This window comes from Micropterus dolomieu, linkage group LG13 (genome assembly GCF_021292245.1).
Source record: "Micropterus dolomieu isolate WLL.071019.BEF.003 ecotype Adirondacks linkage group LG13, ASM2129224v1, whole genome shotgun sequence".
Taxonomy (NCBI): Eukaryota; Metazoa; Chordata; class Actinopteri; order Centrarchiformes; family Centrarchidae; genus Micropterus; species Micropterus dolomieu.
Window position 1 is genome coordinate 1762681 of NC_060162.1, and position 11661 is coordinate 1774341.

The following is an 11661-nucleotide window of genomic DNA, read 5'->3' on the forward strand; positions in this document are numbered from 1 at the left end:
AATAAACTTTCAAAAGTCTAAACTTAACGTCGGATATGCCAATCCATTTATTAACATAACAAAAAATAAAACATTTATTCAATAATAACTTAACTCAAGTCAGTCTCCATAATTACACGCCGTGCCTCACGGTCAAAAACCATGCACCTCGCAGTGCGCCACACCTGCACTAATTACAAAATGTCTTAAGTAGACTTGTGGCTGCACACAGCGCCAACCCATGGCTATACACAAAATGGCTCCAACATATATTATTTGCGCATATCAATGTTTTAATAGAGAATGTGCTAGACTCTCAGATTCATAGTATTATTATAATGGGTCATTGCACCTTGATCAGTTAATTTCTCTCCCTTAGTCAATATACACTAAGCAATGGAGATTCAACAACTCTCTGTTGAAAGATGAATTTATATTTTAAAGAAAAAAAGAAAATGTCAATTTATCACTATTGGCATGGGAAGCATTTAAAGGCACGTGCAGAGGATGGAGAATAAGTTATTCCACTGCAAAAAAAGAAGAAATTATAAGATAAAAAAGGAATCTAATGAGTGAACTTACGATTTTAGAAAGGCAGCACATGCTTGACCCAAAGAATCCTAGACTCAAAAACTCATTATTACCGGTTATTAATTGCAAGCACATTTACCTTAGGAGATATTGTTGGCTTTGTTTGAAAGACTTTGAGTCTGGAGAAAAATACTAGCATTACGATAAAAACAGATAAAAACCTCTGGGCAGCGACTGTAACTACTACAAGATGCCCGAGGAGCAGCGTTTGACCAGATCTTGGAAAAATACAGCCAAAGAAAAAAGCTAGAAAATGACATGAGTCAATGGAGCGCAGCCATGAGAGGATCTGACCTCAGTTAGAGAGAGTCCTATACTGCGCTGGCCAGTTGTGTATTTTTACAAAGAACCACTGGAGACAAGTGTTTTCCTCAACTGTTCTTTAAAATGGGAAAACAACATATGATTATGGTTAAAGCATTCGATAAGAAAATGGTCCTAAATGCCTGTTTTTGCTGGCACAGCTGGATTGGTACATTTTACATTTAATGTGGTCCTTTCCAGAGAGAGAGAGAGAACATTTATTTACTATATGCACTGTCCAAAAAAACATACTATATTACATTACTAGATACTTTTGCATTTACATGTGTAACAAAAATTTAGATCAGCACATTCTCAAAACTTAATTGACCCCCCCCCCCCCCCCCCCCCCCCCCCCCCCCCCCCCCCCCCCCCACAACCCCAAACCACCTCAAATGTATCCAGGTCATCCGCAGCTCTGTAAAAACTGAAGTCTAACTTAATCATTTTCTCAAAAACAAGAACCACATGAACACTTAACCCTTCCTCCACTTTCCGTCTCCGGGTCATATACGCCGCCATCTTTGCGTGTCCTAAGGCAAAGTTCAATAGCTGACATTTGTTCTTCTGCCGACGAGTGTATCTAAATCTAAAACCACAAATAAAAATCTGCTTCGTAAAAACTTTTCAGTTTTCCAACAGCACAAACAAATCTGTCAGACGAAACACCGTCTCTCTCTCACTGCAGAAGGGACATTTTTCTTCTACATCAGCGTTAATAACAGATGAAAGAGTTCACTGCTACACTGCCATGAAGGATTCTCCACTGCAGGTCTGCATGTTTCTTTGTACAAAGACCTCCAGGCTGGTTTAAAGTCAGGATCTAAGTCCAGAAAAACCCTCCATGGGGCATCACTACGTCCACTCAGTGTTCTCTGATTCAAAGTTTTCACCATCAGTTTATAGAGAGTCTTTCCTGAGGCGTCCCCCAAAGAAGCACCTACAGGGTCCACAGGCTCAAGTGGTAAAACCAGAACAGTTCTTAAAACCAGGAACAAGCCTAATGGCAGGATGGAGATCAGTGCAGTTTTGCAGCAGTGTTCCAACAGAAAAGTCCACCAAAAGAGAGCACTCACGCTCTGTCAACTTCTCTTTCCAGTGTTTCAGTAGCTGACTTGTGACTCGTGTAGATCTTAATCCAAGCCGATCAGCTATTCCAACAGGGACCAGGTCTATCGGCCCAGTGAGCAGTCTCTGAATGAACTGAAGACGGAAGGCAGCGCCTCTGCTGGCCAGATGGACTAGACCCTGTCCACCCTCCTTCTTGGGAAGGAACAGGACACTCTGTGGTACCCAATGCAACCTGTCCCAGAAGAAATCAACTAAAACCCTTTGGATCTGTACCAGAAGAGAAGCTGGGGGATCAATGCAAGCCAACCGGTGCCACAGAGCAGAAGAAACCAGATTATTGATTACAAGAGTGCGACCTCTGTAGGACAAGAGCCATTTCCATTTCATGAGCCTACCTTTAACCTTTTCCAAGGCATTGTCCCAGTTTTTCTGCACAAACATTTCAGTGCCCAGAAAAACACCCAGATATTTCAGTCCTCATTTTTTCCACACCAAACCTCCGGGTAACCTGAGCCGATCCCTCAGCCAGAGAGAGAGAGAGAGAGAGAGAGAGAGAGAGAGGAAAACATTTGATTTGATTAAGAACATGTATACAGAAAGTGAAGGCACCATAAAGACTGGAAACAAACAATGAATTAGCGAAACAGTCAAAGCATCCTCGGCACCCTGAACGCAGTGAGGATTGTCCAGATATCCTGGCTGAATTTAGCCGCGACTCAGTTTCACGAAAGCAGTAGCACATGGGTTACCATGGCGATTTATTCTCTACAGCCGGCTTAGCCTGGTGCCTGATCTGTTGAGTCATAATATGTGTTTTGCATATTTTCATTGGCCACATTTTGGCACTATGGTAGCACTTAGTTTGTGGTCATTAGGTTTAATAATTGAAGAAGACACGAGCACCATACTTTACACACAGTGAGCAACAGTGAGGAGGTTTATGTGGAATACAAATACATAACATGTAAAAAAATAAAAAATTAATGAAAAGTAACACCGGCACAGAAAAAAAAAGTGTGGCAGACAATAGGACCTGTGTGAGTTGCTACAAATAATTCTTTAAAAGTCAGCAGTGGATGTTAATATGACACTCAAGAAATATATTTCACATACTTTTCTCATTAGGTTTTATAGTTCTATAATACTCCCAAATTTATAGTCTCACTTCCCTGGAAGTATATTGTGCAATATTTACACATTAAACAAGTTTTCTTTCTCCCTGGGATCATCTGCGACCTTTGGAGAGAAAAAACAATGATTAATACAGTGTGTTACTTTTAAGTTCCTCCAGATGGTAAGTCCAGGGGGAGGAGGAGCAACAATAACTGAAATAAAAACCGAGGCAAAAGGACAGGATGTCAGGATTGTGTACAAACTAAAGTGTATTTATTCGATACTGACAAAGGAAAACCAACTCAAAACTTCTCTCAAAAGGAGAGCCCGAGCCAACAATTTCCAATTTCCTCAGTGGCTCCTTGTATCTCCATATCTAAGTCCAAGTCTTGCCAGGGATTTTGGTGATATGCTATTTTGTAATTTTTTTCAAGTGTGTTCAGTTCAGACATCTGACAGTTTGTAAAACACAGGTCAGTTAGCGCAGCAGGACCTGCGCACCTGTGGATGTATACTTACTACATTGATTGAACTGAACTGATTATAGGACTTCAACCTCAGGGTCAAGATACCAATATGATACAGTATTTTCTATGGGCACCATGGGCAATGAAAAATGTAAAATAATTGAAAATGGTTTAAGAAAGGTTTGTTTGCACAATAGGAAAACAGGCAATGCAATTTAAACATATAAGAAACAAACGTGCCTTGTCCAAAAAAAGTAACATAAGCTAAAAGAACTAGCTGCTGATTACTGTATTATATTTGTATATTTGAATTGTCACCTGCAAGTTGAATTGTATTTTCTTTTATATAAATAAAGACATTTTCACCATGAATTGGTGAAAGAATATTTCTCTTGAAGTCAGGAAATTAAGTGTTAAATGCTCAAAAACGTCTATATATAGCCAAAAACGTCTCATATAGACATCTGTGTAGTTTAATTATCTCATTACAGTCTAGAAGAAGAAAATGAAGGAGTTTTATTTATATAGCGCCTTTCCAGAGCTCAAGGTCGCTTTACATGGTACATTTACACACTAACACACAACTTATAATCACACAGGATACATATACATTTAAACGAAATACATTTAACTGTGTCTTGAATGTAGCCACAGATGAAATATTTCTAAGTGAAAGGGGCAGTGAATTACATAATTTTGGAGCATTAACACTAAATGACCTTCTACCTACTGTAGACAACCGGAAACGAGGGATGGACAATAAACCAAGTTCAGTTGATCTGAGAGACCGTGCAGGGCGGCAGGTGAAAAGTAGATCAGACAGAAATGGGAGACTTGTCATTGATACAGTTACATTTTGTGTTTTCCACATATTTTTATACTGTTACTATACTATACTATACTTGTGAACTAACCTTTAAAAACTCTGTTTTAACTACAAGTCAAAACCATTTATTTTTTACAGAGTAAAGCTCAAAGATGATGAAGTGGAAGATGCACAGGTTTTTATATTTCAGTGGTGGAAGCACTCTTACTTACTGTAGCATAACCTCAAATTACATAGTCCTTAATTTTGTACTAATTTAATTAGTAATCTACTTTAAGAACATAACTATTAGCTGTAAAAGCAGGCTGTATAAATGTAAAAAAGTTCTTATTTCAAATGAATAATTTAACGTGAAAATATTGTTTGGCCCTGTCTGTGGCTGTGGTTTGGTTTAGTTAGATTACAAGGCAACCAAAGCTAAATGCCTGTATCCTTGGTTAAACTGTGTGGTCGGATGAGCCACTGTCAGTGGTACATGCCATGCAGCGGCCTGTCACTCCATAATGGTTCTTCCTCCTCCTTGTCCTCCTCCTTGTCCTCATTCTTATCTGCTGCCTGAGGCCATCTTTCAGTGGTTTGTTTTGACGTTGACGCCTGCGTTGCTAATCATCAGATTTGGAACGGGACAAAATCAGATAACACCGTCACTGAGACAGAAAGAAAAGAGGAAGCGAAAACAAAGAGGAAACTAGGATCCAGAATTTCTGCCCTGCTGAAAAACAGTAGTTCTACTAAGTAAAGACGTGTTTAATTCATCAGTCATTTTCATGAAAACAATCAGATAATGCTTTTGTTTTTTACCACTTTTGTTTCCAGGATGGTGTCCATGATGCTGCATCCAAACAAAGAGTCCAGTGATGGAGTTTCCTTCAGGACCTGCTGTGTTTTGCTTTTCCATCTTGTCTTTCTTCTAGTGCCGTCTGCTGGAGGTGTGGTAGCAAGGTTTAGCATTTCTGTGACTCAGTGTTAAATAATATGAAATGTAAAGATCTACATGGTTGAGTTTAAAAAATAATAGTGTTTAAAAGTGAAATACCATATTAGGAAATCAGGAAAGCTAACTGCATGTAGTCTGCTGTTTGACTTTAGTCACAAGTGAACTCTTTAGATGTTTTGATAATAATTTCTGCAGCTAAGAAAGGTTACCAAAACAGAATAACAAGGCTGGTGATACAGACGTGGGCTGAGAATAGATAAGTGAAGAAAAACAGTTCATGACCAGTCCAGTCATGAACTAGGGAGGGTCGACCCGGGCAAAGTGCAAATCTCTCATTGTGGTGTTTATGTGAATGTGAAGTCCTTTATTTTCTGTGATTCTGGTCTTCAGAGTTCCAGGAAAAAGCAGAGAAAACATTAAAGTGAGACTTTAGTGGCATCTTATGATGCCGCTTTAATTCTAATCGTGCCGTAGCATTAAAACAAAACAAAAAAGGAAGACATTTCTGTAACAACGACTTGGTCCGAAGAGGCGATAAAAGTCAATAAAAATTCTACAATCATTAGATAAGTCTGCAGCCACAGTGGCAGCTCTGTGAAGCTGTACTAGCTGTGTTCTCAGTTCAGTGCTAACAATGCTAACAGGCTCACAATGACAGTGACCACCTTAGTTTAGCTAAACACAAAGCACAACTGAGGGTGATGGGAGGGCTGTTACTCTTGCGTGTATTTGGTCATAAACGAAAGTGTTGGACACGTTAAAGTTGTGAGCTGATGGTGGCGCTCCGGGAAAAGTCAGAAGGATCAATTATCTGGGAACCATGAATGTCCGTGCAACATTTAATGGGAACAATCTAATCTTTACAAATTGGTGGACTGATCAACCAACGCTGCCATCTCTAAAAATTTAACTGAATGCAAATTCAGCAGCTTTTTAAATTTGCACTGCCAATGAGAATTTGTTGCCGTACTTCACCCTGATACAGAAGTTTTTATCAGTCACAGTCTCATGCTCTTGTAACAACATGATCTCACATCCTGTCTGCGTGAAACTGACTATGTGATGGGAATTTTTGTGTGGGGGTCAACTCAGGAAGCTCTGGATGTCTTACACATCACTGTTTACTAAAAACGTCCTACTGGATGCTTGACTGCTTTACCTTTAAGTCAAACTGAGAAGTGGAGGTCACTTGTATTGCGTACTAACTGGAGACACTCGGTCGGTAAACATCTGAAAATGAAAACATAATTGAGTATCTAACCTCGGCTTCTATGTAACAGACATTTCTATCAGCGCAGCTGTCTTGTTTACTTAGAGACAGAGTAAAGGTGATGAGTCAGATACAGACTCTGAGGCTCTTGTGATCTGTGGTCGGATATTGTTGGTCTTTCTCCTGTTTTTGCAGCTCTGAGAGCTTTAATTTTTAAAATTAAACATTTTAGTTTGATGACATATTATAACTTTGCTCTTGTGTCTTATTGGTTCTTTTGTTTTCTTTGCAGCGCAGCCAGAGTTGATTTGTTCACATCAACCAATCGTAGCCCTGGCTGGTGATGATGTCATTTTGCCATGTCACCTTGAACCTGCAGTCAGTGCCAGTTCTGAGACCGTGGTGTGGACCAAACCTGGTTTGGATCCAAAGTACATCCATGTTCACCAAGATGGAAGACTGATGTTTGAGCCTCCAAACCCATCTTATAATTTCCGAACAACTCTGTTTTTGGATGAAATGATGAGGGGAAACGTTTTCCTGAAACTCTCCAGTGTGAAAATCTCTGATGCCGGAAAATACTTCTGCTTCCTTCCATCAATTAAAAAGGAAGCTTCTGTCCAACTCGCTGTTGGTGAGTCAGACTGGAGAGTTATAAATAGTCAGTGATTTCCCTGTTCTGTTTCACTAGAATTATTGTTGTAATATAAAGTGTATGTTTATACACATTGCCACGGTGCCGCCAAGTACTTGAATCCTCCTGAATTATAATTGCAAACCCCACCTTTTAAATTTAGTATAGTAACAGTTGATGAATGATTTTGCTATAAAATGTAAAAGGTAGTGCAACTTTCTCCCCTGAAAAGTGTTTTTAATATAGTTTAACAGCGATTCAGCGGCGACAAATTGTTTTGTGTTTGATCTAAATTCCTCTTCTCTTATGCTCAGGTGCCGTCTCCACGCCCATCATAAAGGTTAACTCAGATAACCACAACAGTGTTGTGTTGCAGTGTGAGTCTGAAGGCTGGTATCCAGAGCCCGAGGTGTTTTGGCTGGACGGTGAGGGAAACCTCCTCCCTGCTGGACCTACAGAGACGGTCAGAGGTCCTGATGACCTCTATACTGTCAGGAGCAGAGTGACAGTGGAGAAGAGACAAAGCTTCACCTGTAGAGTCCAACAGAAGAACATCAACCAGACCAGACAGACACACATCTATTTTCCAGGTCAGAAAGAGATCTAACTAAATTATACATGATGTCTGTCGATGTTCAGCTGTCAAACCAGACTGTCCTCACCAGAAAAATGACAATACAGTGGCTTGCGCAGGTTTTCACCCCCGCTGGCATCCTTCAAACTGGATGGGTTCTGCTGGTGGAGACCATTCTTTAAGTCATACCACAGATTCTCAATTGGATTGAGGTCCGGGCTTTGACTAGGCCACTCCAACACGTTTGTCTGTTTTAGTTATTATTGTTATTTGTTGTCTGCCACGCCAGCTCAAATTCCCGTGAGCTGGAATGAGCTAGAAATATGAAACTTGGGGGAATAAATATGAACCCAATCGGCCACATGGTGGCGCTGTAAATAAGGCTTAATGATGCAAACTTTGAAAGGCCACAGCCCTCATGCCATAAGTCCTATTGACTTGAAATTTCTGACACAGGTCCAGCTCACTGTGCTCTACAAAAAAGCCGTAAGGACCGTTAAGGTCCGCCTATAAAATCTTTCTGCCATTTTGAATCTTTTGAAAAGCACTTTTTTGACATCTCCTCCTAGACCGTAGCTCCGATTGCCACCAAATGTTCAGTGGATCATCATTGGATCAAGACTATTAAACGTACAGAGCGACACACACTTGGTCCTGTGTTTTCTGAATGAACTTCACTGTACTGCACAGAGACTACTACTTTTCTAATACTACTACTACTAGTACCGCCGCTAGTTACCACTTCTAATATTACAGTCTTTTTTACTACTGCTCCTACTATTACCACTACTACTGCACTCAATACTACTACTATTACTACTAGTAATAGCTGTTAGTTATCACTTCTAGTACTACAGTCTTTTCTACTACTGCTACTACTATTTTTACTATTACCATTACAACATGTAGTAGTACCAGTACCACTATTTCTACCAAAGTCTATACTGCTACTCGTACTACTACTTCTATTGCTACAAATACTAGTACAAACTAGTACCACAGTCTTCCCCTCTACTACCAATTCTACTACTAGTAATACAGCATTTACTACAATAGCTACTAATACTACTACCAATAATAATACTGCTTCTACCACTACTACTACTACTACTACCTGGTACTGTAGTGTTCCTGTCTGTCTGTCTTCCTTTCTTTTACTGCTCCTGGATCCATTTAACAAGAGAAATCATTTCAAAATCATTTTAAGTACATGTGTGCTATGATTCTGAAATGTATTACCGTCTTCCATTTTTTTCTTTTGACAAACTCATTTCAACTTCCATTTATGAGAGTATAACAACTATCATCTTTTTAGCAACGTATTTTACCTCTTTTCAACTTCCAAGTTCTTATTCAGTGAATTGCAACACCATTGAGCTTCTTAATATGTTATTATGGATTTCCTTTCAGCTCTTCTGCATTTTCTGCAATCATTTGCAAGTTTGTTTCATTTCAGGTTCTTCATGCAATTGAATTAAAGTCTTTTGCATTTCTCCTGCAGTGTTTTTACAAGTACATTTCAGCTTCAGCATTCACACACACCTTCCACAGGAAGTGCAATTTTCTAGTTTGATTGATGCGAACACACATCTTTAAAGTCAATACTTTGTAGAGACACGTTTTGCACCAGTTACAGTAATTACTGCAGTAAGTATCTTGGGTTATGTTTCTATGTGCTTGGCAAATCTAGCCACTGGGAATCTATATTTCTGTATTTTGTTTAAAAACTCCCTGTGTTTAAGTCACTGTTTTTTTCTTCAAGGATTGCTTTGACATCTGTAAAGCCCAGCTCAATGGAGCGTACAGCTCTAAGTGGTCCTTTGGACGGATACTCCAATCTCTGCTGTGGAGCTTTGCAGCTGCTTCCGAGGGTTATCTTTGATCTCTTTGTTTCCTCTCTGATTCATGCCCTTCTGGTGCATGTCTTTTGGCACTATCTTGTTTTCAGTTTCAGATGTTTATCTATAACCCAAGCGTGTAATTGGCAAAGGGCAAAAAAGCTGGAAAATGAATGTTGAAATGTAATGTACGTGAGACCAGAACGACCGCGACAGATTGCGACAGTTACACAGAAGCCGTTGCCATGGTTACCTCGCGGAGCGCTTGTTTGCCTGTCTGTTGATGAGGAGCGCAGAGCGACCCCGCGGATCAAAGCCGTCTGAAAATGCCTTATATCGTCAAAGTAAACATAAGATATAGCCTATAACAAGAAATAATCAAAACATAGGTCACCCAGTTTATCCAATCCTGATTGTCAAATCAGTGTCAAATTACTCAGAAATAATAGGCCTATAGCTATTACCTTCTAGTTAGGCTACTTAGCATATACTCCTTAAAAAGTAATATTAGCTACTCTACCTTTTACTGGGTGATATAACGCCACTCTCTCCCGGCAGCACCGGCCAGAGTTTCTTTTTGAGTTTCATGCTGCTGTGCTGCTTTAGCTGATGCTTCATTTAAGTAGGCTATAGATGTAGAATTGTTTGCGGTTCAAAGCTTTTTACTGGTCGCACAACGTTTACAACGGACGACAATGTTCTTTGCATCTTAGACTGTGACACAGTAATGGCAATAACGTTACTTCCTTGTTGATACTTGGAAAGGAATGAAACTTGGGGACACACGTCATCCAGTAGATGTCCTTAAATTCTCTCCATTTAACTCGGACTGCTCCTGTACATTTTCTGTGTGTTTGAGTTAGATCTACAGTAGGCGGGGGAGGAGGCCACACCATCCTGACCCGCAGAGTTGTGGACCTGGTTCCATCGCTGATCCCTCGTGGGGTCACTCTGTATTTCCCTGATACATGTTGTGCTTAGTGTGTGGCTGTCTCCGTCTTTCTTCTTCCCCACCCGCACTCACGTCCCCCTAAAATGGCTGAGTGTTGTATGCCTACGTGTCTAAATGTGCAAGCATTCTGTGATGTCCTCAGTCGAGTTGGAGTGACTTTACCTTAAACAACAGCAGGCCTCCTGGAGTGTCCTCAGCACGTTCTAGTTTCCTGTGAGCCTCAGTTAGTTGATTTAGGCCCCATATCATCGTAGGGCCTTTCCTGTGAGCAGGAACTCCTGTGAGTAGCCCTCTGGAAAAGGCTCCAATAACGCATCTGCTTTATTATTATTTTTTCGATTCGGGTCCATTTCTTGTAGATAGATTGGACTCGGGTATATTTAACTTCTCTCCTTTCATTGTGCCTTTATATAGCTAGCTGAAGCGCAGCTACGGCACATCTAAAGTGCGCTCCGTCACAGCACTGCCTTCTACACAAATAAAATCCAAGATTTGATCCAGCATAATAGGGTAAGTCTAATGAATTGCAGATGTTATCGGGCTGGGGCTGGGCTGGGCTTGCACACCCAGGGCTGGAGATTTGGGCCAGTACAGGGCTCTACTCCAGCTTCCAGTGCTTTTTCCTGTGGTCCTTGATGAGTCTCATTTCCCTGGCTCCAGGTGAGGGTAGAGTAGCTGTGGCTAAAGAGGGCGACGTGTGCAGGCAATGTCGCATGTAGGAAAATAAAAATGTATCACTACACCACAACATTTTGTTAGTGGCTTATGGAGTCACCAAGGAAGAATTTCCGTTATTGGGCTGTTGCCGCACTCTGGCCTCCTGTTTACGGAAAATTTAACCCATTTACTTTACATGCCAGCAAATTTATGACAGCGTGTATTTATTCACATGGTGTAATATCCATCATAAGGTGTTCTGAACTGTAGGAAAAACACAGATTACTACAACATGAGTTTTTGAGTTGGTCTGTGGTTATTTTTTTCCACAATCTCTCTAATATAACTGGTTAGACCGTAGCATGTCCTAAATGAGTCTCAGAGTTTATCTTCCATTTCTGACCCTGAGCGTCTAGCATCAAAGCAGATTCAATCTCACACATGTCTAAATTGTCATCATTGTTTCCTGCGTTTATCCTGAATTAATCCTGTGCAGAGAGGGTCTGGAG

General features: G+C 40.4%; 1 protein-coding gene across 2 annotated transcripts in view; it reads left to right on the forward strand.

Moving 5' to 3' along the window:
* The window catches only part of LOC123981799 (butyrophilin subfamily 1 member A1-like), a 43716-nt gene that overhangs the window by 15167 nt on the left and 16888 nt on the right, over nucleotides 1–11661 (forward strand). For both annotated transcript variants that reach the window (XM_046066995.1, XM_046066996.1), the window contains 3 exons: nucleotides 5167–5279; nucleotides 6790–7131; nucleotides 7446–7721. In XM_046066995.1, the coding sequence (XP_045922951.1) occupies nucleotides 5168–5279; nucleotides 6790–7131; nucleotides 7446–7721 (730 nt within the window). In that variant the 5' untranslated portion in view covers nucleotide 5167. The remainder of the gene's footprint in view (nucleotides 1–5166; nucleotides 5280–6789; nucleotides 7132–7445; nucleotides 7722–11661) is intronic.